Below are 26,862 nucleotides of genomic sequence, written 5' to 3'. Positions count from 1 at the left end.
TTCACCAAACCGGTCTTTAATAACACAAAATCAGTGGCTCAGATCTTAACGGGACACCAAATACACCAGTTAAATGAATAAAACAAAAATAGTGGAAAAGTTTTCATTAAAAAAAATAAAATGTTCTTCATTTCAATAAAAATTCAATCTAAAAACTGTAACGCGTTTCTTCCATTGACCATCGTTTTGGTAAAGTGCAAATATGTTGCAAATCACCAGCCCTTGAAAAAATAAAAAAAAAACAGACGCAATCATAATACACAATACTCATTGTTCACCAAAACGCTGGACACAATATGCATTGTCCTGCATTAGCATGGAATACGCCGTCACTAATGCAGAAACGAATTCTGTAGGTCAGAGGTTCCCAAACTCCGCCATTACAGTCCAGGTTTTAAGGATAGCCATGCTTGAGCACAGGTGATTTATGTAATACTCCAATCAATTTGATTTAAACATCTGGACTCAAGCTAGCAAGCATATCCTTAAAACCTGGACTGTAATGGTGGAGTTTGTGAAACTCCGCTGTAGGTGTAGCAGTGTGTACAATATCACAATTGTTATAGAAGGGGGGAGGGCACTAAACCTAAATAGGCTCTCAGGCAGCTGCAGCTAGAAGCGGCGGTCACAGAATGACGCAGCAGCAGGTGCTGGGGTAATCCTTCGTCTCCACCTTATTCTCCTTGCCATACACATAGTAGCTGTAGTTCTTCCCCTTCCAGGCGTATTCCACCTTGTTGAGAGGCAGCCACTCAATGGATTGTCTCTGTGGGGTAGAGAAGAGGGGGTTTTATGAATGGCCAAGACACGGACGGCAGAGAGGCTCAGTATTTGCAGTAATGGAGAAGAGAATTTGAGTCATCACTGAGACACAAGTTAATGGACTGAGGAAAATGCTGGGCAGTGTGCAAGTCATGGGTTTGACACCCCTTAGTGTTAGGGACTGCTAGTGACAGAGAAGCCGTGACGTGGCCTAGCAGCTTCCCATGTATTTGCAAATGCATGCAACTAATATCTCTGAAGTTCTATTACCATATAGTGTTCATATATTGTTGCAAGTATAATTCAGTGTGCTGAGGAACAATATTTAAACCCCCCTCCTTTTTTTCTACTTGGTATGACCCCTCCCTTTCATGCACCTGAAAAGTACAACCAGATTGATTGAGCAGCTGCCATTTCTGGGCCAGATTCAGACCCGGTCGCAAGCGCTGAGCGCTCGCAACCGGGTCGATGGTGGCCCAATGGGCATGCGCATGACGGGACCGGCTCAGTCGTGCGCATGCGCGAGACCCAGATAGCGACGGGTGCACAGTCGCTCCGGCTCTCACAACAAAGGGGGCGAGCTGTCGATGGTGACAGCTCGCCCCCTTTGGTAGGCGGGCTGGGGGCGTGGTCGGCCACACGGAGGCGTTCCCGAAGGAACGCCTACCGTTTGGGGGCGGCCCCACTGACATCACAAGTGATGTCAGTGGGAGAGCTTCCGGCTCAGTTGGAGCCGAAAGTTCTCGGGGGCTTGCCGCAACAAGACCATACCACAAGGGTCTCGTAGCAAGCCCGATGGTCATGATGGTCTTGACCATCGCGACCATCATCATGGCCGCTCGCAATAGCTGTGGGTGGTTACCCACAGCTATGCGAGCGGCCAGGAGGCCTTTCGGCTCAGTTGGAGCCGAAAGTTCTCGGGGGCTTGCCGCAACGAGACCATACCACAAGGGTCTCGTCGCAAGCCCGATGGTCATGATGGTCTTGACCATCGCGACCATCATCATGGCCGCTCGCAATAGCTGTGGGTGGTTACCCACAGCTATGCGAGCGGCCAGGAGGCCGCTCCAAAAAAAAAAAAAAAAATAGCCTGGCCCTGATTCAGAGCGAGCGCTCTGTCAGAGCGTCCGGCTCTGAATCAGGGCCACTGTTTGAAGTCATGGGTTTTACATAGTAAAAAGTCCATGCACTCTATAGAAAATATTTACAAATAAGGTTTTGGTGAAAGTACAGATCGCCTATATCACCGCACTTCTTAAAGTTCAGCAAACTTGAGAAAATAAGAAAAAAAAAAAAAAAGGGATTAATTTACCTTAAAATGGGCAGCAGTACGGGGAAAGAATATGGGTTTGTATGTTTATTAATATAAACGCAAGCGGTCATCAGTTTGCAAGACCCTCCGCTACACATGCAAAAGTCATACTCTCAGTTATGCCCGGTGATGTATATTTTCATCTCCCATTAAAAGAAAACTTTACTATAACCTTTCCATGGGGTTTACTCATGAAACCTTGGAGAGAGATAAAAGATAAAATGTAGAAAGATAAGTCCCAGCCAATCGGCTCCTGTCATTTTTCAAACAGCCTGTAACAACATGGCAGTTAGGAGCAGATAGGCTGGGACTTTATCTTTCTCCATTTTCTCTCTCTCTCTCTCCGAGGCTTAGTGAATAGACCCATATCACTATTGATTTCCAGCCCCCCCACTAATACTACAAACAGTGGGCATAGGAGGGCACACCCATAAATAGGCTGTGAAGAAGCTGCCATGGTGATTACAGCAGCCGAGTGCCCTGTAACGCCAAGCAAGCAACAGCATGGTGAGCGATACCCGGTACATCCCCTTCCTCCTGCTTATAAGAAAGAATCGTTTACAGGAAGTGGGCAGAGAATGGCATCTCACCTGCAGCAGGTCGGAGCATCTAGAGGGTGATGGCAAAGACATTACTACAGTGGTCGGGGAACAGGGGTAAATTACCCCACATGGGGTAAAAATTTAATTCCAGGGGGTAATGGACGGACAGACGGGCATGCATATGAATCATTCTATAATGATTAATGATATAATATAGGATAATTCATATGCATGCCCGGCTGTGCCGCAGGGAGGGCTCTAAGCCGGACGCCCGCTGAGATGTTATTACCAGCGGGCGCCCGGCTCCTTCCCTGCAGCGCCGCGTTAGCCGGAGGCTGGAGCTCTCTTCTGAACTCCAGCTTCTGGCTCTCTCCATGCGCACTATGGGAGAGACGTCATGACGTCTCTCCCATAGTTCCGAGGAGCAGCCGGGCGGACAGGACAGCGGCGGATGCAAGAGCGGGGATTAAGGTAAGTGTTTTTTTTGTACAAGCGGCACTACAGGGGCATTATATGGGGGCACTACTACAGGGGCATAACTATGGGGGCACTACTACAGTGCCATAACTATGGGGGCACTACTATATGATTTCCTTCCTTTCAAATCAAGGGGGTAACGTCGACATATCTAAATATATTTTGGGGTAAAAGGTAATAAAGTTCCCTGACCCCTGCATTACTAGGTAGCAGAATAATAGTTGTCATGTAAACTAAATGAAGTGACCTGCACCTGGGAGGTCACCCTCTGTTATTTCTCACCCTGTTCTATCCCATGTCTGTTTAGATTAACAACTATCGGAGCTGCCATAGACACCGAAAAACGTATCGTACTGTGGAAGACTTATGGGGAGATTTATCAAAGCTTGAGATAAAGGGGTCTATTCATAAGCCTTGGAGAGAGAAAGTGGAAGGCAATAAAGTACAAACCAATCAGCTCCTGTCACTTTACAGGTGGTGTTTGAAAAAGGACAGATAGTAGCTGATTGGCTGGTACTTTATCTCTCTCCAAGCTCAGATAAATCTCCACCTTACTTTTCCCACTAGGAAGAGAGGATAGACATTATGTAATGTTACATGTTTCTGTGGGTGTATTCCAGTACAAACCTGCTTCAAGATACGACACGAGGAAATGAACTGGGAGTAATGTTGCTGCACAGCGTTCTGCGATGCCTGGTTAATGGACGGCTCCGGGAAATTCATCAGAGGCGGCACCTTTATAAAATCACACACAGCGAAGGATTAATGACAGGTTTCATCAGCACAGCGGAGTTATGTCAGTCGCACATCTGCAATAATGTTAGATTGCAAAAGGAACCCGCCCTGCAGCTTCATTATAGGTCTGCACCTAAAATGGACCACCTGTCCAATGGTACGATGAGGAGATTGTCACATGACATGATTTGTGGGACACTCCCAGCACAGGGCACCATTTACGGAGTGGGAGTCAGAGAATGAAGCGCAGCATGGTTGATAAAGGTCTGCTAATCGTGCGCCAGATTTCCCTGCTTGCGGCACAAGTACCGGTTACTCACCAGCAATTGTTCATCCATGAACAGTTTCTCTCCAGACACTTTCTTGAAGAGATCGGTAGGGAAATCAGAGTGGTGATCGGGTATGAATTCAAAGAGGTTATTCTTCCTGCAAGAAAATAAGGGGAACCAACAATGAGCCCATCGCGGTGCCACATCTTCAGACCATCATAACTACCAACTCATCTAATCACTGTGTCCTCACCATGTTATCCTCAGCTCAATGTAGGTTATAACTTGCCCCTTTCCGTTGCAGCCTGGGCAAGTCTGGACATTTGTCTGATGGCAGGTATTACATCTGTAAAAAAGTTCTCAAATCATAAAAAGCATTTATAACAAAAAAAAAAAAAAAAAACACAACAAACAGAACAAGCAACCTTAGTAAGCACAAGAGAAACTGTTTTAAAGAAGAGATTACAAAATTGAAAATAGGTAAAATATTTCGGTTACAAGAGAAAACATACAGATCATACTATAAGTGCACTAACGCCAGCAGAGATTCTAAAGGGGCCTATTCATCATCACTTATTTTTCAAAAAAGCATGTGAAAATTAACATTTTCACATTTTTTTTTTACAAAAGTGTCAGGGCTCTTCATCAAGAACTTGATGGTGTTACTGAACGCCACTTTCAGATGGCGTTCAGTCCCCAATAACCTTCACAGGCTGCTATTTATACGGCAGCCTGTGAAGATTTACAAGGCAGCCACAGCAGAGGCCCTGCTGTGTCTGCACTGCATAGCCCCGGAGTTCTCAGACATGTGACCAGGACTCACCGAGAGAAGACAGGTGAGTCCGGGTGCGAAGATGATGTGGTGGAGGGGGTAATCGCGGAGGATGGGACGCATTCGGTATGAAAAGCCAGCTGCCGCATGACCGGCAGTTCGATTCCCGGCTGCGGCAGCCCGACAAAACAGCAGAGCCCGGCAGCGGAAGCCCGACAGCGCTGGAAATCCCGATCGTCCCTAAGGTAAGTATAAACTAACCTATCCCCCTAACCCTCCTTAGGGATGCCTAACCCTAACCTCCCCCCTCTAAGTGCCTAATCCTAACCCTCCCTTCCCCGCTGCCTAAACCTAAGTCCCCCGGGGGGGGTGCCTAACCCCAACCCTCCCTCCCCCTAGCCTAACCCTAATTTCCCCCCCCCCCCCACGGGTGCCCTAAACCTAACCCTCTCCCACAAGCGCGGCTGTCCCGGTGTTGGGAAAGTTACAGGCGTCTAGATTTTAGACGCCTGTCATTTAACCCTAGGCGGGACAGAGGACTTGGAAAGCCGGCGGTCGGGATTGTGGCCGCCGGCTTCCTAAACGTATCACGGGGCGATGGTGGTGATCGGACACCCACGTGGGAGGGGGGGGGGCACATCAGACACTGGAGGACGCAGGGGGTGTTAGCCAGCAGGGAATAGAGTGTGAGGGAGTGAGAGAAGAGACTTGAAGCAGTGAGGAAATCCTTGTGGATACCTCAGCTGCAGGGGAAAAGTATCACTTTTCCGAAAGTTGACTCCGCAAAAAGCGCAGTTTTTCGGAAGTGATCCTTTTGTGAGGGAGGCATGATAATTGCCTCAAAACAGCTTTTAAACTTGCAGCGAGTAATTATGTCATGATGAACAGGCCCCAGAACGCTGCACATTCCAGTCCTGAAAAGCATGGAAATCTCCATTATAGATCGCTCATATGAAGGTTTGTAAAGCTGGGTTCTCCAAGCCTCAAACCTCACAAGATGCCCCTCACCCCTTCTTTCCAGACCCGCTGCAATATGAGCACTCCTCTCCAGCGCGGGTCCCAGATCCATTACAGCTGTTGCATTTCACCTATAAAAAAGAAATAAAATATCTGAATGCAGCAGTTTTAAGAGTTAAGGATTAAAGTGGTCACCAATTAGGTCAGGTGGGTAATGTAACAGCCCAGAGGATTCTAAGACTTCAGAGGGGAGATGTATCAAACTTACTAAAGATTGGAGAAGTTGTCCATAGCAACTAGCTAGTATTTATCAAGTACATTCTATAAAATGGCAGGTAGGAGCCGATTGAAAGACTGGGGAACTTGCCCATAGCATCCAAAGGTTTGATACATCCCCCATCGTGTTTCAGTCTAACCCTGCGTTGTTTTGAATCTACAATCTGCCCCTTCCACTTATAGAGTTATCCATTGTGTTTTTTGGAGAAGTCTAAAATAGTTCCAGAATCAATTTCATGATATACTGGTTCTCAATATAGGAAAGTCCTGGGTGAAGAGTCTGATCTCTGTTTAGAGGAAGGACAAGTACGGAGTCTCCCTTTTTAGGAAATATGGGGGTAAATTTACTAAGATGGGAGTTCTATTAAGACGTGATGTTGCCCGTAGCAACCAGATTCCAGATATGATCTTCTAGAAGGTGCTAGATAAATGAGATGTAGAATCTGATTGGTTGCTATGGGCAACATCACTTCTTAAATAGAACTCCCATCTTAGTAAATTTACCCCATGGTATCTGGGCATTCAAATGTCTGGCCAAGTCTTGGAGACTTTTTGGTGACATTTTTTGCAGCCACTTTCTGCAGCTTACAAAGCACCAGTCGTCCCATCACATCTGTGCTACATCTAGATGCCTATTAGTGTCATTGAAAGGGAGAGCATATTCCACACAGAGATGTATCAACAACGTGTGGGAAATATTTGGAAATGAAAGATGATCCAAGAGCGAGATCTGTGACCTTACAAAGCCATACAGTCCCATTGGACATGGAGAACGGGGAGGGGATACATCACGTTACCTACATTTTGCACTTACAGATTTGACAGCAGGTGAGCTTTTATTTTATCAAAACAATATTTTTAGTTTTGGGTTGAATTCTGCATTACAGCAAGACACTGTAGCAGGGGCCTCTCCAGTGCCTGCATGGGGCTTCACAGCTCTGCTCGCTCTCGGCGTCTGATGTCAGATGCCACCAAGCGGAGCCTTTAGTTCTGTGGCGGCGGTCAAGCAAAGAAGATGGCAGATGAAAGAAGATTGATAAAGGAAGAAGATTGCCGGCACTGGTCCAGCGGCAGAAGAGAGGATGAGGACCAGAGAGTGCTGCAGGTGGTGAAAAGCTATGCGCTAAACGAAGCTCCCCACTGCTGCCTCACCTAGCTTCCAGGTTAGTGGCCTTGGCCACTGGTAAGGGCACTACTATACCGTTGCTCTGAGGGCTTGCATAGAGGCCCCGGAGCCACTCCTGTGCTGAGCTTGCAGCATCACGTATTGTAGCTTTTTAACTTTTTGTGGGGAGACATGGTCGCGCCTCCTTGAATTGGCCAAACCCCAGTGTGTCCCATTTTTTTATTTTTAAAATATAGCAACCCTACTTTAAACTAGGGATGTGCGCCAGACCATTTTTGCTGGATTTGGATCAGATTCGTCGTCCAGTTTTGGATATGGATTTGCTAAACTGCCGTGACTGGTTTTGAATTTGGATTTTTTACAAAAATTGGCTAAAACAAAATGCTACAAATCACATAGTTTGAGCTTTTTTTTTTGTTCCTAGAGTATTATTAACCTAAACAACATTAATTTCCAGTCATTTACAGTCAATTTAGACCACCGCACAGTTTACCATTATTGGCCAAAGGCTGCAGTGAGCTGCCTGGTTACTAAGCGACAGAGCAGCGGCACAGACATCACAGTTTAAAGCACATCTATGACACTTTGCCACACAGCAGTGGCAGAAATGAAAGGTAGTGCAAGATGGAATTGTCCTTGGGCCCTCACACCCACCCTTATGTTGGATATTAAAAAGGAACATGCGTTGTTACAGTGCTTGTATACACAGAGGGCTACTGCCCAAGGAATCACAGTACTTGTATACACAGAGGGCTAAGGCCCAAGGAGTCACAGTGCTTGTATACACAGAGGGCTACTGCCCAAGGAGTCACGGTGCTTGTATACACAGAGGGCTACTGCCCAAGGAGTCACGGTGCTTGTATACACAGAGGGCTACTGCCCAAGGAGTCACGGTGCTTGTATACACAGAGGGCTACTGCCCAAGGAGTCACGGTGCTTGTATACACAGAGGGCTAAGGCCCAAGGAGTCACAGTGCTTGGGCAATAGCCCTTTGTGTACAGAAGGAGTCACGGTGCTTGTATAAACAAAGGGCTACTTATTAACGTTTAATATTTTTTTTATTTTTACACTTTTTAATTATATATATATATTTTTATTTTTTTTACACTGGAGTACTTAATCAGTAGCAGAGTAGCGCAGCATACATTCAGCATGCAGTGTGACCCCCAGACAGTCACTAACCGTTAACACAGCACAGCCACTGGAGTCAGGACGCAGGCTACTACAGCCACTTTAGCAGAGCAGAGTAGCGCAGCATACATCAGTGTGCAGTGTGCCCCCAGTGTCACTTATTACAGCACAGCCTCTAGTCACTCGTCTGGACACAGCCACTTCTAAGTTCTAACGCTGAGTAGTGCACAGCGTGCAAGGAACAGTGAAATGGCGCCGAGTCCCGGGCACGGCGCCTTATATAGAGGCCGAACGTCATCCAAGTCTAGCGAGAATCCGATGTCGGGAGGATGATGTTCGGCCTTGAAGCAGGATCCGAGCCAGGCGGAAACACCCGAGCCGCGGCTCGGGTGGACTCGGATCCCCTGTTCGGAGCAGATCGGATTCCACAGAATCCGAACAGCTCATTCCGACTTTAAAGCCCTTATCAAGACAGAAGTTTCTATGGACAGTGGCCATTATTTACCTGGCTGTTTCCATTACACGTCTGACAGATAATTTTCCCCTTTCCATTGCACTCTTGGCAGGACTGCAAGACAAGAGGGTAAAGTTAGAATCGGCAGTGCCGGCCTGCTCCAGCGTCCTGTGATTGCTGAGCATTTCTTTATTCCTGTTCTACATGGTCTTTATTACCTTCTTTGAGGATGTGTGGGGAACCGGCATTTTCCTAATTTCATCATTGAAGAGGGTGGGAGGCTGCGCTGGGATCTCCCATGGCTGAGGGGCCGGGCCATTGGCTGCAGAGTCAATTGCTTGATCTTAACAAAATAAAGAAGAGAAAAGTGTACAGACTAAGAAACTAGTATTGTAAATTACCCTTGAAATGGTCGTCCCCAACGTTAAAAAGCAGTTTTGTAGACTAAGTGGTGCGGCACAACACCTTATTGTGTCGACTAAATCATCTGGAGCAGTGTTTGCACTGACAGCGGTCGATTAAAAACAAAACACACCAGGTTCTGCAGGACGAACCCAGTGGTGCCATCTTCAGCTGCCAATTTTATACTCCAAAACAGCAGTGGAGGAGACTCATGCAGTAGCTAATACTTGCTGGTAGAAAAGAATGGATGCCACATAAAGTTTTTTAAAAAAATGGGGCACTGATTGACAATAAAGGGACATGTGGAGAGGTCCGAGGGCATGTGAGAGGCATTTTATTAAGAAGACATGGTACGTTTACAATTATTTTTATTTCGTTCAAATATTGTGTCATGTTTGTGGAAGTCAACCTTCTGGTGTGTCACCACAGACTAAGGTTTGAGAGCCACTAGTCTACAATATCTAGTAAGGCCCACAAACTTGCAAAGCAGTGGCGTAACTAGGGTATTTGGAGCCCAGTGCAAATTTGAAAAGAGAGTGACCCCCCCCCCCCCTCCCCATGTGCGCGCGCGGCAAAAAATGGGCATGTCAACATGACACACCCCTTTATTTTCAAACTGAACATTCCTATCCATATGCACCTTAACCCCAGTAGTACCCCTTATACAGTACCCCCAGTATGCAGTTGTGGTCCCTCTCATGCAGGCCCATAGTAGTGCCCCTTATACAGCCCCCAATTAGTTCCCCTTACTCAGTACCCCCAGTAGTGGCCCCCCAAATGCAGTGCCCCACATAGTGTTCCCCCTTATGCAGTGCCCCCAGTAGCAGTCCCCACAATGCAGTGCGCCCAGTAGCGGTATCCCCTTATGCAGTGCCCTTTTATATAGTGCCCCCAGCAGTAGTCCACCCCATGCAGTTTTCCCAGTAGTGGTCCCCTTATGCAGGCACCCTGTAATGATCCCCCCTATCTAGTACCCCCTGTAGTGGTCCCCGCAGTGCCCCTAGCAGTAAGCCCCTTATATAGTGCCCCCAGCAGTAGTGTCCCCCCCTCCCATGCAGTGCCCCCAGTAGTGGTCCCCCTGATGCAGGCTCCCAGTAGTGAGCCCCCCCTATCCAGTGGTCCCTGTAGTGGCCCTTCCTATTATTGCCCCCAGTAGTGGTCCCCCGAGTGCAGTGCCTCTAGTAATAGGCCCCTTTTAGAATGCCCCCAGTGGTAGCCCCCCCCCCCGAAGTAGTAGTCCCCAGTAGAGTAGCCCCCCCCCCAGTAGAGGTCCTCCCAATGGCACCCCCAGTAGTAGTCACACCTCCCCCAGTAGAGGTCCCCCCAGTAGTAGCCAACCCCTCCTCCGTTGTGCAGATAGGTTTAAAAATAAATAAATAATATATAAAAATATACTTACCTGATTCCACGCTGCTCCTGTCCGCGATGCCGCTCCCGCCCGGGCTGGCGTGCTCAGCATTATGGGACAGACGTCAGTCCCATTACCCACTGCAGGAGTCGGACAGAAGTCCGGCTCTTGCAGTGGGTGCTGCAGCAGTCAATGAGAGTCTATCTGACTCTCATTGGCTGCTGTTTAACACACGCATCGACGCCAGCGCTGGCGGCGATGCGTGTGTTATGCACAGCCTGAGCCCACCTCCTGGCGCTATTGGGCAAGCGCTCAGGGGGAGGGAACGGGCTCAGGCGTGCAGCACAGGACCGGCGCTGGAAGCCTAGCGCCGGTCCTGTGTAAATGTGTAGCGCTGACCGCACTCATTGCGGTCGGCGCTACACTGGCTATCTAGGGCGGGCGGGATGGTACCGTGGCCGGCGGCGCCCCCCCGCGCCGTCGGTCAACGGCGCCCAGGGCACGAACCCCGCTCGCCCTGCCCTAGTTACGCCACTGTTGCAAAATAAACCTTCACAGATCCAGGTATTCAAACCAATCCCACTGTATCACAGATTAAGAATCTACTTAAATCAAGGTCAGCCGACCAGATCTTTTCCAATAAATCACATCGTAGAGTGACTTCTGAAAACATTTTGCATAACCGGTATAAACAGAAATAGGAGCCACAGTTATCAGTGTCCATAACTAACAGTTTACCCTCAAACGCAGCAATAAATAAAAAACACAACAATATTGTCCAGCTAATAAGGCCTATATGAGGTTTGTATGCAATACCAGAGATAACCTCTACATACAGGAGTTCAGTAATTATGAAATTAAACAAGTGGCGCAGTGTGTCCCAATTTTACATACAGGAACATGAGATTTACTTAGACCCATGTAACGCCACTAACCGTTTAAGGGTTTGGTTACCCACTCGCACTCCCGTGACTCTGTGAAAGTTTCCAATCGATACTAGAAACAGAACAAGACACCACAGTAAGTATACAAATATCAGATACGCTTATACATAAAAGGATAAATCAATGTCCTCTAGCTGAAATGCCTGTATAGCCAGGAAGCCAGAAGTGACAAATACCCTGTATGTACTGAACGGGTTGAGCTGGGTAATCTCCATCTCTTCGACTGGGGATGTGCCATAGCAGCAATGGTCATTGACGTATGCCAGGAGGGCCTGTTTTGCCGTCTCCTTTGAGATGGTTGGAATCCTGCAGACAGGAGACACAGAGACTGCGTTAATGTTACTCTACTGCTATGGCATGAACCTAACAACGGTCTCAGGAGGGGTCGGGAATCAGAAGGGCTCGAAGTGGGGACAATTCTAACACTGCAAACATTTTTATAACTCATCATAGTCTGCAACACTTGTACAGTAAATGTTCTAATTAATAGTTACAATAAAATAAACTACTGTATTAAGCCGTAAGGCATAGGAAGCTTATTTATTTATCAGTTTCTTATATAGCGCAGCATATTCCGTTGCGATTTTTCAATTGGAAACATTAATAGAACAAAACTGGGTAATAACAGAAAGATATATAGGTAGGAAGGCCCTGCTCGCAAGCTTACAATCTATAGGTAAATAGGCATTGATACACAAGGATAGGTGCTATATATTGCATTTTGGTCCAGCCAGAATGCACAGTTTCTTGGTGGGCTGCATGATCCATTCACACCGGAAAGTCGGTCAAATGTCATGTGGTTGTGTGTGGACTGTGAAAGGGGATGTAATTAGATATGGAAGCTATGAAGGTTATGTGGGCGGTTCTGGGATCTGATAAGCTTGCCTGAAGAGGTGAGTTTTCAGGGATCGCTTGAAGGATTGGAGACTAGAGGAAAGTCGTATTGTGCATGGTAAGGCATTCCATAGAGTGGGTGCAGCCCGAAAAGAGTCCCGTAACCGTGAGTGGGAGCAAGTAATGAATGGGGATGAGAGACACAGATCTTGTGCAGAGCGGAGAGGTCGGGTAGGGAGATATTTTGAGATGAGTGAAGAGATGTATGTTGGTGTGGTTTGGTTAATAGCCTTATGTGTAAGTAAGAGTATTTTGTATTGAATACGGTAGAACACCGACAACCAATGGAGGGACTGACAGACAAACATTTGGCAAGGAAGATAAGCCTTGCAGCTGCATTCATAATTGATTGTAATAGCGATAGCCTGTTTTTGGGAAGACCAGTAAGGAGACTATTGCAATAGCCAATGCGGGAAATAAAAAGTGCATGGATTAGAGTTTTTGCAGTGTCTTGTGTGAGATATGGTCGAATTTTGGATATGTTTTTTAGATGTATGTAACATGATTTTGAGACAGATTGAATGTGGGGAACAAAGGACAGTTCAGAGTCAAGGACGACACCAAGGCAGCGAGCTTGTGGGGCGGGGTGGATGGTCGAGTTATCAACAATGATAGAGAGATCAGGTTGGTAACTGTTATTCAGATAATATATTTAATGTATCACTTTAATATCTTCTATATAAATGGTGTATAACCCCTATCACACGTAAGGACTGTGTTTCGGTGTCAAACATTTTTTTAGTGCATTTCACACCCATATATTTGACTATTTGGTTATCTATGAGCAATATTTTATTTTTGTAGGGCACTGGTAACGCAGAGCACTGCGCACAACACTTCAGTGTATCATTTGCAGTTGCTGATTATCCAAAAAAGTATAAATAAACCATAAAAATTAAGTCCGGCTTGTTGCGCAATGAATTAAGCCTCCAGTAATTATGGTGGCCATCACCAATTGTGTAGAGGTTTCCAGTAGGATAAAGAAATCTGCACATCACTGAGGGGTCTAGTTACTAAGCAGTGTTAGGAGACAGAGTGAAAATTGATAAGGTGCCAGCCAATCAGCTCCCAACTGTCATCTCACAGGCTGTGTTTGAAAAATGACAGTTGGGAGCTGATTGGCTGGCACCTTATCACTCATTGCCTAACACTGCTTAGTAAATAGACCCCTGAGTCTGTTAATCATCACAAACTTCCGATAATTCCTATTTACAGTATAATGTCTTATGCTAGAGTCCACAACAAAAAAAATCCACTATATATGGAAATACCAATCTGGGTGGCAGCGATGTGGTCTCGGTACACAGAAACTACTTGCTATAAGTAATTGGTTATAAAAAGGGAAACGGGTTGCGTTTAACTGTTACAGGAAAAAGCTTCTTACGCCCAGTCATTGCTTGCAGGTGGGGGCACCGCTCCGGGTCCCGGCCCAATTATTGGTGGAGGCGGCAGAAATTTACCACCTGCAAAGAAACATAGATCAGTTGAGGCTGAAACACATTATCCATATTGTAAACCTATTCATCTACGGCGATGCTCATTGTGCAAACTAGGGGCCTCATTTACTAACGAGTTTTATCATCAAAACGAGTGATAAATGTCACTGTGTATGATATTGGCGCTCCAGCCAATCAGCTCCCAACTGTCAAGTGTTAGAAAAATGACTGTTGGGAGCTGATTGGCTGGAGCCCCATTTATTTGATACATATGCTCCCTCGTTACTTAGGGGCATATGTATCAAAGCTTAATGCAAGATAAAATTGTGAAATATATATCACCAACCAATCAGTTCCAAACTATCATTTCTTAAACACACTTTTTCAGGCTGTAAGTTAGAAGCTAATTGGTTGCCGATATATATAGCCAGTGGCGTATCTAGAATGGGTGCAGTGAGTGTGGGGCACACGGGCCCCCCGGGTCCAGGGAGGCCCCGCACCGCACACACTGCACCCATATTATTTTAGACTTACCTGTCCGTGGTCCCACGTCGGGTGTCTGCGCTGCTCAGAACACCAGAAAATGGCCGCCGCGGCCATTTTTCCGGCGTTCTGCGCATGCGCAGTAGACTCCAGGCACACTCTAGTGCCCGGAGTCTACTAAGGCTCCGATGGCTGGCTAGCCGCGTCAGTCGGCTGCCGGCCACCTGGGAGAGAGGAGGGGGCCCCGCACAGGGAGTGCACACAGGCCCCCTCCTCTCTTAAGACGCTCCCTGTATATAGCTCACAATTTTATCGCACATCAAGCTTTGATACATATGCCCCTAAATGGGGGCCTAGTAGTGATCCAGTCATGCACACGCTTCATATGTGAGGAAAGAAGCAATAAAAATATTCTTACTATCAGTGAAACTGCAAACTAGAGGTTAATATTCGGTCAGAGCCTTGTGCACTCAGGTACACAGTGGTAACAAGCACTATCTGAGGTCTCATCTCATTCCCTTGGTATGTACTGTTACTCTCCTCACTGCCGCCCTTACTAGTAATGGTTTGTGGACAAGTGCCCATCACCAACCCAGCCATGATGGCAATTCCTGAATTACCAGGCAGATGACAGATTGTCTTCCAGTATAGAACCACACGAAAGACAACAGCACGGCCCCATAACATGTTAATCTGACCACTTACTACTATCACCGCCGGCCATGCCTTCGTAGCCAGGTATGCCTGTAAATGGGGGATAAGGTGTGGCTTGAGGGTCATGAGCATTTGTGTTCACTGTAGGGTAATAAACTGGAGCCATCCCGGGATTCATAACTGGTGGGTAATTTGCCCCCGGAGCCATCACAGGGTTTGCAACCGCTGAGGAAAGAGAAGAGTGATGTACGCGCATTAACATTGGTGGCACATGGGTGGCACAGAAGCCAAGGAGAGGTCAAGAGCAAGTAACAATATAAAACACTGTGGTTCTCTGCAGAGTTCGGGCTCCTGGGAAAGGAGGGTCCTAGGGGGTCTCTTCCCGCATACATCACAGTGTGGCTCTGATAATAAAGTAGCAAAAAGTCCATCCAGTAGAAGAAACCTTATGTGGCCTATAGTTTGTGTGTCCATATTAACATTTCCATAACTGTAATATGTGAGAACTATATATGTACTATTCATTCTATTCGTGTGCCTTTTAAATCTTGTTCTTATGGCATTTATTGCTGCATCACCTAAACATTTTATCAAATGGCAATTATATTAATTAGAAATGTAATGCTTTGCAAATGTTGGGGGTTCAAATAACAAGTGGCTGTCAGGGGGTGGCCAATGATTTAGAATGAAAAAAAAATATTATATATTATATATATACACACACACAGTGATTACCTCCTAGGCGTAATTGCTGGAAACTGGCTCACAGAGCGTAACATAGATGTTTAGCGTAGATATATTATATCTAAAAACAATGACATATGCAAATTCAACAATACAGAGCCAGAGGACAGCAAGAGGTACCTCGAGACTCATAGACTACCTGTATATAGACATTAACTTAAGCATACAAAGATTGGGCAGTCAGCTCATGTTTATTCAGTGCAAAACCATTGTTTGGGGTTAACCCCTTAAGTGAGCCTTGGATAATCCTAGTCATGTGACGCTGTTCATTTCTATAAACGCCATTATATAAATGGCCCCTATGTCAAGACTAAGGGATCACGCACGAAGAGTGGCGTTTTTAGCACCATTTCCGATACTCTGAATTTGCACAGGATGGCGGGGAATATTTATTAAAACTGGTGCACAGGTAATTTCACAATACAGGTTCGGACGCCCAATCAGATGTCAGCTTTCAATTTATACATTACTAGAACTTATAAGACGCAGGTTACAGCTGCGGGATCAGGGGTTGCTCATTTTTTCACGGATTGTCAGCTATTACCCGTATCTTTGGGACGTGCAATTCACGACCAAGAATTCAGTTTATTTATTCAGTTTTATAGGTTATACCTTACTAATGGCTAGAACATAAGATAGATCGGTCCTGGTACAGCAGTAATAATATGGAACAAGTAAGACCACCATCTGCCATTACTGTAGATAGCACAGGCTGAGTGTCACAACGCTATATAAATTATACTGCTATATCCTGTACATATAATATATTATTTAATGCTCCACAATCGGATATATTACCAGCTCTCCTGGTGTTTTTGTTTTTCATGTCAGTAATATATATTTCAGTAGTTACCCATTTTTAAGGGCAGAGATCTGGCTGTTGGTATATTTGTTATATGCAGTATTGTGAAGTTTTCCTTTATATACTTTGATTTCAGCACCTTACAGATCTATTCCTTCCTCTTACACTCTGCGTAGGGAGTATCTTGTGCAACCACAAAACAGGATCTCTCTTTGCCAATGGGCATTACAAAAGAAGTGTCGCCAACCAGCTTTGCACAACATTTATTCTCCTTGATGCGTAAAGCAGAAACATTTTACACGGACTGAAACATTGTTAATCTTCTACATGGTCGCAACTTAGAATTACAATTTTGCTACCTGAACAGCCGTAGACTGTGAAACAAGACGTTACCTGGGTTCATTGGGTATCCGGGCTGGTACTGCTGACCCATCGGTCCATAATTTGACATATCCATGGTTCTGTTTCCTAAAAAATAATAATAAATTGGTAAAGTGTGCTAGAACTGTAGCAAATAACAAAAGCCAACACCATGAATGTATAATGGCAGCAAACGTTACATTAAACCTGGACTAGCACCCCTCCCTTATTGGTTTAAGAGCATGGAGTCTGGTATTGTATATGCACACTAGTAATAGGCACAATTTTAGGAAAGTCCTACAAGTTATATACTGTAGTGCAACTTTGGGTTGATTTTTGGGGCGTGGGTCCCCTGGATTGCTTTGGTTGGTCTGCTTCAGGGCATCGCATTATAACACATTGTTCCTTTTTTGCACTATTTTAACCCTTCACTGTTTGTTTTTATTATATTTGTATTTTCTCCTTTCTATGCAGCCATAGCTGCTCTTATGTTTCTTACTTCATATTTCACTTTTCTCATTATGGCGATGCCCCGGAGTGGGTCGGCTGCACCGATTTAGGGGTGTCCTGCGCTCTGGATTTGAACCCTAGTATGTTAGGGACCTACCCTACAGAGGTTACCTGGATATGGTGGGTAGGCCCATAACCTTGGCCCTGATTATGCTAAAAACCTCTATTGATTGCATAATGTATTTATATAATCAGTAATTAGGAGTTGTGCACTTGTGATTTGTCTGTTTCTGTGCCTGCAATAAGTCTCAACAGGTAGCACCTCCCATTATATAAATTCAGGGTGTGCAGTCCGGGAATCTTTCCTATACATTGAAAATGCTGCCAGTAACACATTGACGAGCGTCAGGACAGATCTGTGTTGCCACTTGCCTAAAAGGGTGGAGGCCCTACTGCCGGTGAAAACAAGTGTTTTTTTTAATTTTATTTATTTATTTTTTTAACTTAGTGGAACTGAGGGCCTGATTCAGAGCCGGACGCTCTGACAGAGCGCTCGCTCTGAATCAGGGCCGTCCCTCTGAAAATAAGAGTGGCCTCCTGGCCGCTCGCATAGCTGTGGGTAACCACCCACAGCTTATGCGAGCGGCCAAAATGATGGTCGCGATGGTCAAGATGGCCTCCGTCTGGGCAGCCACGCCCCCAGCACGCCCACCAAAGGGGGCGTGCTGTCACTCACCATCGACAGCACGCCCCCTTTGGTGCGAGACCCGGAGTGACGGCTTGCCGTCGCTATCCGGGTCTCGCAAATGCGCACGACGGAGCCGGCTCCCTCGTGCGCATGCGCACTGGGCCAACATCGACCCGCTTGCGAGCACTCAGCACTCGCGAGCGGGTCTGAATCAGGCCCTGAAAGCACAAATCTAGGCTACACCTAGCCACATCACATACACACATTGCCATACAGGCCTGGTAATGCAGAGCGTTAACCCTTACCACTCCAGGCCATTAAGGCCGAGGCAGTGGTGCATCATTCAATTTTGCCAATAAGCCATTTATTTTTCTTCATCACTGCTATGAAAATAAATATACATTCATCTATACCGCCACCTTCTCATAAACATGACGCATAGAACTCCATGCAAGAATGATACCAACAGCCGTCAGAATATGTCGCCTATTATCACTGCGATACTTACAAATATGCCGCCGGTATTCAGCATCACTTGTGCCTGGCGATGCCCAGCTGTGTTACCCTCCTCCGGGGCGTCCTGCGTTACTGACTCATGCGTATGTGCGATAGCAGTCTCCCCATGACCATAGCACCTCAACCTGCTGGGAACTCTGCAAAACCTGGAAGGCTTCGCTGACGCCGGAAAGGCCGTGCTAGGTGCCCATTACAGACAATGGGGACCGTACTCCTTACGCCATCTACAACTGGCGGCCGTAACCCCATTTAGCATGAGAAACGAGTGGTAAAGGGGTTAGGACTCGTGTAATAGCAATATTGGAGAAGTTGGTCTGACAATGTGCCATCTGCCTGTCTGTGTGGCAAAAAGCTAAAGGATATACCCAGGTCTCATCCCTAGGAACGTGCCAGGGGAGGTTATGTGTCCGGACACCTCACAGGGTTCCGCTGTGACAGTTTGCGCACCCGCCTCATGGTTAGTTGGTCAGAGGAGTTCACGTGTCAGTCATTGGATGAGCCTTGTACGGTTTAAAAGAAAATATTATATAATCTAATTATTTATTTTTTTGCATTTAAAACAACTCATCTTTAATACAATTTAAGTGGTAAATATGGATATTTCCAAAGTAAACTTAAAAAAGTTGGGCTGTCCCAAGAAATTAAAGGCAGTTGGAAGCTAGAAGTAGATATTTGTACAACGCACATTCCTTTAGTCAGGGTTATCCTGTAATAAATGTAAAACTATCTGCCCTCCAGGTGGTATTTAAGCTTTGTCCAGGCAGAGATCAAGGATTCTGGTTTGAACTACTTATTACATCTCTATGTCAGTCTGTTATTACCCTGTCTTGTTTTGTTACGGTTTGTTCCCAATGGACTATGCTGGAGCTATACGAGTGACTCTGTATGTGGGATGTATAATAATAAACACCCATTATGTGGCTAACATGTGGTAGAAATTAGGGATGGCAATCGGTCGGCATCCATTGATGGTTTCATCAGGGAGAACCATAGATGGCAACAATCTATGGTTTGCACCACTCGAAGGCCACAACTGCGTTGGTCACAGAGGGCTGCAGGCCAATCAACATAGGGACGGGGCTTAGCAGCTGCAGAGGGGAAAAGCATTGAGTTCTATTTGGACATGGATTGCACAGAACCACTGGATCTCTGCCATCGAAAACAAGTCAAACATCGGTAGTTAACCATCGATGCTTGATGACTACTGATGGCATTCCCTAGTAGATCCCGCTTTACGGCACACCTCATTGCTCGGACAGGCTGTACTGGAGTCCCTGTGTTAGCGGGGGGGGGGGGTTTGAAAGTATTTGGGGCCCTAGTGTAGCGTTCCCGCCAGGCTGTTTTATCGGGGCGTGGCGCCCTGCCCTCCTTCTGGAGGGCAAAAAGCACCCTGCCCTCCAGATGGAGGGCAAAAAGCGCCCTGCCCTCACAACCTGCGGGTGCCGCCTTCACCCGCGGGACGCAGTTTCCCGCGTGTGGAGAAATGTGCGGTGACCCGGTCACCGCTAGAGAAAAGACGCCGGGCGCATGCGCCCGGCATCTATTCTCCCTCTCTGCAGCGCTCGGGGGCTGCCCGGCGTGTCCGTAAGTGCCGGGCACGCCCCCAAGCATGACGAAAATGGGACGTGTCTTATAGACACGCCCCCTTTTCAGGTGCGCGCGCACACACAAGGTTGCCCTCTCTAGCTCCGGCGCCCTGCCTGCCGCCGGAGCTAGAGTGAACACTACTAGTGTCAATGGTAAATAGACCCCTCAGACTTTATAATGGCATGAAGTGGTATTTCTAGGGGCGGGCACGCATGGCTATTGCCCAGCATGCTGCAGCCTGAGGGTGCGGCCGCATTCACCACAATGGTGCAGTCCAATCAGATGGCGCATGTCCGCTGTTGCCTGCCACCAATATAGTTATTGACTGCGGCCGGCATTCTGGGACTCTCAGAGGAAGGGAACAAAAACAGCGCACAGTTTGGGTAGTGTACAGCTTGTGTTTTGTACCCTCCCACTTGAAATCCCAGTCTTCCAGAATGCTGGTGCTGGGTGTGATGGTCAGGGAGACTCCCTGAAATAGCAGCAATCTCCATAACTCCCTGAAGAGCTTAGCAATATCCCTGATTCTACCTTACACCCATTATGAATTTTATATATAAAAATAAACAGATATAGATTTATTTGAATTTGAACAGATACATTCAAATGGGATCATCAGTATCATTTCCCTGCATTGCTTATAAGGCACAATGGCCCTCATTCAGAGCCACTCGTTAGCGGCAGTACGCTCATTCCGAGCGATGTTCGCACATCTGCGCATGCGTACGGTTTTTAGTACGCATGCGCGAACCAGTCAGTGCGGCCGAAAATCGTTTGTACGCTATATAGCGAGTGCCTGCTATTTTGAGTGACAGAATGAGGCGTATGTGGGTGGTAACAGGGGAAGGTGCTTGAAAACGGGGGAGTGGAATTCGAACGCAGGCGTGCTTAAAGGTCAAAACGGGCGTTTTAAGGGTGTGCATAATTAATCCAGCAGCGTCATTGACCACATCACTTGGTTTTTTTAAACTCAGAACTCCTCGCAAAATAGCGGTTGAAAAAACCAACCACAAGAATAGCGAGCAGTTCATATGCTGTACGATGTACTCGATTAATCAAATAAATAGCGGACATGACGTATGGTGCGAACGGCTCTGAATGAGGGCCAATGATCCCTATGGCTACATGCATTTATTGAAAAGTATCAGTGTGTTAATTAACAAGTAGATCTTACTAACTGCTTTGGGGTTCGGTTACATTTGGATGTAAGTCAGGTTTATGGCACAACTCTCAGATGTAGCAGTACACGCCCATCACATGTATGACACGCCCCTCAGATGTAGCAGTACACGCCCACTTTACCGCTGCGCTCACAGGTGCTGTTTCACAATCTCCCTGAAATGCTTTTTCAAAAGTAGGCAGGTATGGTGTAGACATGTTCTGTGGAGGGAGGAGGGGAGGCTGGTAAACACACTTATCTTCACTATTCTCATTGTGGCTCCAGTAAATCCCCCACCCCAGGAATTATAGTTGGCTCCTTATCAGACTTCCTTCAAATACATTTTGGCTTCTTCATAATGAGATTTGTTAAACAAATGGGGTCAGATAAAGGTGTAAACCTCTAGCCGCACTGTGTGATGCCCACTTATACATGCTGTAACAGGAGGGTCCCCCACAGCTCACAAACTGATGCACAGAAACCTTGGGGGAGATGTATTAAGAGCGAAAATGCGGTAAAACCCCTGAAAATGCAGTTTTCGGGGGCTTTACCACATTCCCCGTATGTATTAAGCAGCAGAATTCTGCTGCTTCGCGTCGCTAGGTAACGCCACCTTCAGGTGGCGTTACCCAATAGAAGCCTACGGGCTTCTTAATGCGACGCTCGTGGCTGGGAGGGATCCGATCGGATCCCTCCCATGAGCCCCCGCGGCCCATGTCTTTCTGCGCATGCACAGAAGGACTTCTGGGTGTTCAACCCGGAAGTCCCTCTGCCCGGCAGCATCGCAAAGGACAGCTCTCATCGAGAGAGCTGTCCTTTGCGTTCATTACCGCGGTATGTACCAAGGATTTTGCAAAGTCAAGGGGGGATGTACAGCATCGGCGATATCGCCGTTAATACATCTCCCCCTTGACTGCTACCCACTGAGAGATAAAGACACTGGCCCTGATTCAGAGCCGCTCGCTATTTGCGGTCGTTCATTCAAAAACAAGGGGTGGCTATTCAAATGAACTGTTCGCTCTTTGCGGTCTGTTCACGCCTCTAAGTCTGAACGAGCGAGCAAAACTTACGTTTGTAATTTTGAAAAATACGCCCCCTTGCCACTCGCACCATACGTCATGTCCGCTATTAGATTAATCGAGTACATCGAACAGCGTATTAACTGCTCGCTATTTTTGTGGCTGGTTTTTTCAACCGCTATTTTGCGAGCAGTTCTGAGTTTAAAAAAACCAAGTGACGTGGTCAATGACGCTGGTGAATTAATTATGCACTCCCTTAAAACGCCCGTTTTGACCTTTAAGCACGCCTGCGTTCTGAATTCCACAACCCCGTTTTCAAGCACCTTCCCCTGTTACCACCCACATACGCCTCCTTCTGTCACTCAAAATAGCAGGCATTCGCTATATAGCGAACTAACGATTTTTGGCCGCACTGACTGGTTCGCGCATGCGTATTAAAATCCGTACGCATGCGCAGATGAGCGAACATCGCTCAGAACGAACGAGCGGCCGCTTACGAGCGGCTCTGAATCAGGGCCACTGCTGGAAATGTCTTAGTTGTAGTAGTGAGATAGTCCAAAGCTATATGGTTGTTAGACTAAAATGTAAGTATTACTTCTGATTCATTCCAGCACCCTGGACTGCACGTATATCAGTCAGGAGGGCATATTTTGATTTTGAAGGGCAAAATTTTATACATGATTATTGCTTCAGCTACAGTAGCTATATAGTGATACATCCCGTCTAAAATGTTGCCCTTCAAAAATTAAAATATTCCCTGCTACTTCTGATAAAATAATTGAAGTTGGACGCTTACTAATGTACTTCTACCACAGTAATAGTATACCGGTTACATTTGACAAGGATTTTAAGTTTAGTTTTGATCTAAGTCACGATTGCAGTTGGTTTAAAGCCACATTTTAGTCTCCTTTTGTGTGTTGTTTTAGTCGAGATTTAGGGCCTGATTCAGAGGCGCACGCCATTTGCGTATGCTCGCTCTGAATCAGGGCGTTCCTATTTTTTTTTTCCCGGCCTCCAGGCCGCTCGCACAGCTGTGGGCGAGCGGCCTGGCGATGGTCGCGATAATCGCGACCATTGGCATTGCAAGGAGACCCTGTGGTAGGGTCTCAGGTCTAATAGAGCAAGAAGTCCACTACTGACATCACGCCTCCGTTTGTGCAGCCACCCCCCCCTACCCGCCTACAAAAACGGGGCGAGCTGTCAATCAACATCGACAGCCGCCCCGTTTTGTTGCAAGCCCCGAAGTGAGGGAAGTTCTCACTCGCTGCTTGGCATGCTCCACGCGTGCGCACTGGGCCACCATCGACCCGCTTGCGAGCAGGTCTGAATCAGGCCCTTAGTCAGTGGACGTCAGTTATAATTTTAGTCATAATTTTGCAATCAGTTTAAGGACACTATTGGGATGACAAAGAAAATTGTTCAAATTTGTGTGTTTTAACCAATTTGTCTGAACGACCATTTTTGGCTGTTTTCCAGTGTTTGTGAGCATATGGACGATTGCCATTGTCATACATTACCAGGTGTTACATTTTGTGAAATGCCGACGTTAGGCTTAGGGTGCTTACCACCGGCACAGCCACGTCGCTATTGTCGGCATTACATTGGTGTCAACATTCTGAACATGTCTGACAATGGGCCTGATTCAGAGCCGGACGCTTTGACAGAGCGCTCGCTCTGAATCAGGGCCCTATTTTTTTTTTTGAGCGGCCTCCTGGCCACTCGCATAGCTGTGGGTGACCACCCACAGCTATAGCGAGCGGCCAGGCTGATGGTTGCGATGGTCAAGACCATCGCGACCATCTGGCTTGCGACGAGACCCTTGTGGTAGGGTCTCGTTGCCGCAAGCCCCAGAGAGATTTCGGCTCTAACAGAGCCGATATCTCTCCCACTGACATCACTCGTGATGTCAGTGGGGCAGCCCCCAAACGGAGGCGCTCACATGGGAACGCCGCCGTTTGGGCAGCCACTCCCCCGGGCCGCCCACCAAAGGGGGTGTGCTGTCACTCAACATCGACAGCACGCCCCCTTCATAGCGAGACCCGGAGCGACGGTTTGCCCGTCGCTATCCGGTCTCGCGCATGCGCACGACGGAGCCGGCGTGCACATGCGCACTGGGCCACCATTGACACACTTGCGAGCGCATAGCGCTCGCGAGCGGGTCTGAATCAGGCCCAGTATTCTAACCATCCACAAAATATCAACCCCCCTGTCCTATACCATCTTTGAACTTCCCTGAGCATGTGGCGTTACAGGAGGGTATTATTTGCCCCACAGCCCAGCTGCCTCATTGACCACAGTTACTGCTAGTTGCTTAAATTGCTGCAGGGAGAGTGTAGACCATAGAGCATGGTGATGGCTGCTACTGATGTGTCCTTAGTACAGGGGTGCCCCATATACCTAGATATTGTGCAGAACATACGCCTCATACCCATCACATCATGCCCTACATTGCTGGAATTCTGTATAACTGTTCCCACCGCACAGAGGGACGGGTAGTCACACAGTAAAGTTACTTGTTTCTGATGCTAAAACAACCAGGTCTGTGACTGCGACCTTCCCAAAGGGTAATGCTGGGAACACACTAGGCTGACCCATCTGACAATAGGCAAGTGCATATACACTTACCAATCATCCGCCCGATTTGTTGGGCCTGATGTCACAACTGGACGGGCATTTAAGTTTTCCCACCCACGGTCACTCACCACTGGGTCACTTCAGCATGTGTACGGGTGATCGGTATGTCTCCTGTACACACCAGCAGATGCACAGATATTAGTATCTTGATCCGGCGGCAGGCAGGGCGCCGGACCAAGAGCGCCTCCCAAAAGACGGCATGGCCAACAAAAAGGGGACATGTCTTTATGACGCAACCCCTTTTCGTCACTCTTGGGGGCGTGCCCAGCACTTACAGACATGCCGGGCAGCACTCAAGCACCGGGGCCACTGTGAATGGATGCCGGGCGCACGCGCCTGGCATCAATTCACCAGCAGTGACCACTGCTCTGCCGTTTTCCCCACCCGCGGGACACTGCGGTCCGTGGGTGGAGGACAGAACCCGCAGGCTGTTTCAGCGGGGTGCCGCGCTGGAGGGCAGGGTGCTTTCCGCCCTTCAAGAATAGGGCAGGGCACGGCGCGGCACCCTGCTAAAACAGCCTAGCAGGAACGCTAAGCTATATTTGCCATCTGCTGTGCTGCACAGCCAATGTGATATGTCCGTGAACATCATCGTTCCCAGACATAATCAGAGCTACACACCCATTGATGCGCTCGCCTCGCAATACATTGGTCATTCGATTGAACACCCTGTATATGTATACACCCTGTGTGTACCCACCTTAAGACTGGCCCCATTACCCATAGCAGCGATTGGGTCACATCCCATTACCCTCACACAATAAGGAGATCGGACAGCCATAGACCGCACAGCTTGGCGGACAGATGAAGGGCCGATAATCGGAGAGCCTGCGTACACTGCAAGATGCATGGAGGCATTCTCCATGCAAAGCACCGAGTTGGTAGAACGACTGTTGGGAAGGTTGGACACCAAACCAAATGATCCAGACCATTCTTCAGTCATTTTCAGGCTGTGAACAGTTATTCAAAGTATGGGCAGCATTATACAGTCTAATATTTGGTACAGATAAAAAAAAAAAAAAACACACTATTGCCACGTTCCAACAAAAAACTGTATACAGTAAATTGAAGTTTCACTCACGTTTATAACATTTCCACTATGTGAAAAAAAAAAAAATATATATATATATATATATATATATATATATATATATATATATATATATATATATATATAAAGCAGCAGAAGAGAGTAAGTGTAGGGTCAGGGTCCAGCTGTCCTTATACATTTATTTTGGAGAGCATCAGTTGTGACATCAGCGTTCACATTTAGCCCAGGCGCAGACAGCAGCTCTCCTGCAGGTGCAATACTACATCTCACCACTAGGGTGTTTATCAGCAAACGATAAACAAATAGCATTATCGGTAGCTACAATTCACCATACTGCCCAAAGGACCCAAAATGCACTAAACTGGTGCAAACAAGTCACATGACTCAGGGATTCACATTCAACAGCCCTAGTCTCGATCTGTCCTGGCACAGTATCATGTAGCTCTCTAACTATTGTGGAACTACATGTGCCAGCTTGTCGTGAACCCCTGGAGACTCACCCTCCGCCCTCCACCGCAGTGGAAACTCCAAATTCAAGTAATCAGTGTGATAATTAACTGAATTGAGCTTCAGATGAAACATTTACAACAGTACAGCAGGAGCCACAACTTGTAACTTGGATTAATGCAATAAAAAGCATCACAGTAACAATTTGTTATTCAGATAATGTATCATTAAAGGTACCTGGCGGGGCGAGAGCAGCGCTCCTGTGTCTGCAGCAGAGATTTCCCTGAGATCCGGTGCCTGTGAGAGAGGGTCTGTGAGAGGGTGGGAGGAATGTGGGGCTGGGTGTGGTTGGTAGGACAGCCCTCCACTTTGCAGACTGAGGCTGGGTGGGGGTGGGGGGGCTTCTACTTGTAGGGCGTTGTTGTTAATT

General features: G+C 47.1%; 2 protein-coding genes across 2 annotated transcripts in view; both read right to left on the bottom strand.

Moving 5' to 3' along the window:
- LOC148479315 (protein SSUH2 homolog) lies at positions 1-26,814 on the bottom strand. Its single transcript, XM_088454655.1, has 13 exons — positions 26,670-26,814; positions 16,915-16,989; positions 15,027-15,200; positions 13,787-13,865; positions 11,685-11,814; positions 11,500-11,560; positions 9,033-9,157; positions 8,866-8,928; positions 5,878-5,957; positions 4,351-4,443; positions 4,149-4,254; positions 3,721-3,828; positions 1-766 (listed from the first exon to the last, which is right to left on the bottom strand). Exons 2-13 carry the CDS (start codon positions 16,976-16,978, stop codon positions 626-628), a joined length of 1,224 nt encoding a protein of 407 aa, XP_088310781.1. The 5' UTR covers positions 16,979-16,989; positions 26,670-26,814; the 3' UTR covers positions 1-625.
- The window catches only part of LOC148479314 (pineapple eye protein-like), a 74,393-nt gene continuing 67,070 nt past the window's right edge, over positions 19,540-26,862 (bottom strand). Inside the window, exons 13-14 of the mRNA XM_088454633.1 lie at positions 25,635-25,884; positions 19,540-19,623 (exon numbers count right to left, since the gene is read on the bottom strand). Coding sequence (XP_088310759.1) covers positions 19,540-19,623; positions 25,635-25,884 — 334 coding nt within the window. The remainder of the gene's footprint in view (positions 19,624-25,634; positions 25,885-26,862) is intronic.

This window comes from Taudactylus pleione, unplaced genomic scaffold, assembly GCF_031769625.1.
Source record: "Taudactylus pleione unplaced genomic scaffold, aTauple2 ptg000624l, whole genome shotgun sequence".
Lineage (NCBI taxonomy): Eukaryota > Metazoa > Chordata > Amphibia > Anura > Myobatrachidae > Taudactylus > Taudactylus pleione.
The sequence above is the reverse complement of the archived record's forward strand: the minus strand, read 5'-3'. Positions and strand labels throughout refer to the sequence as shown.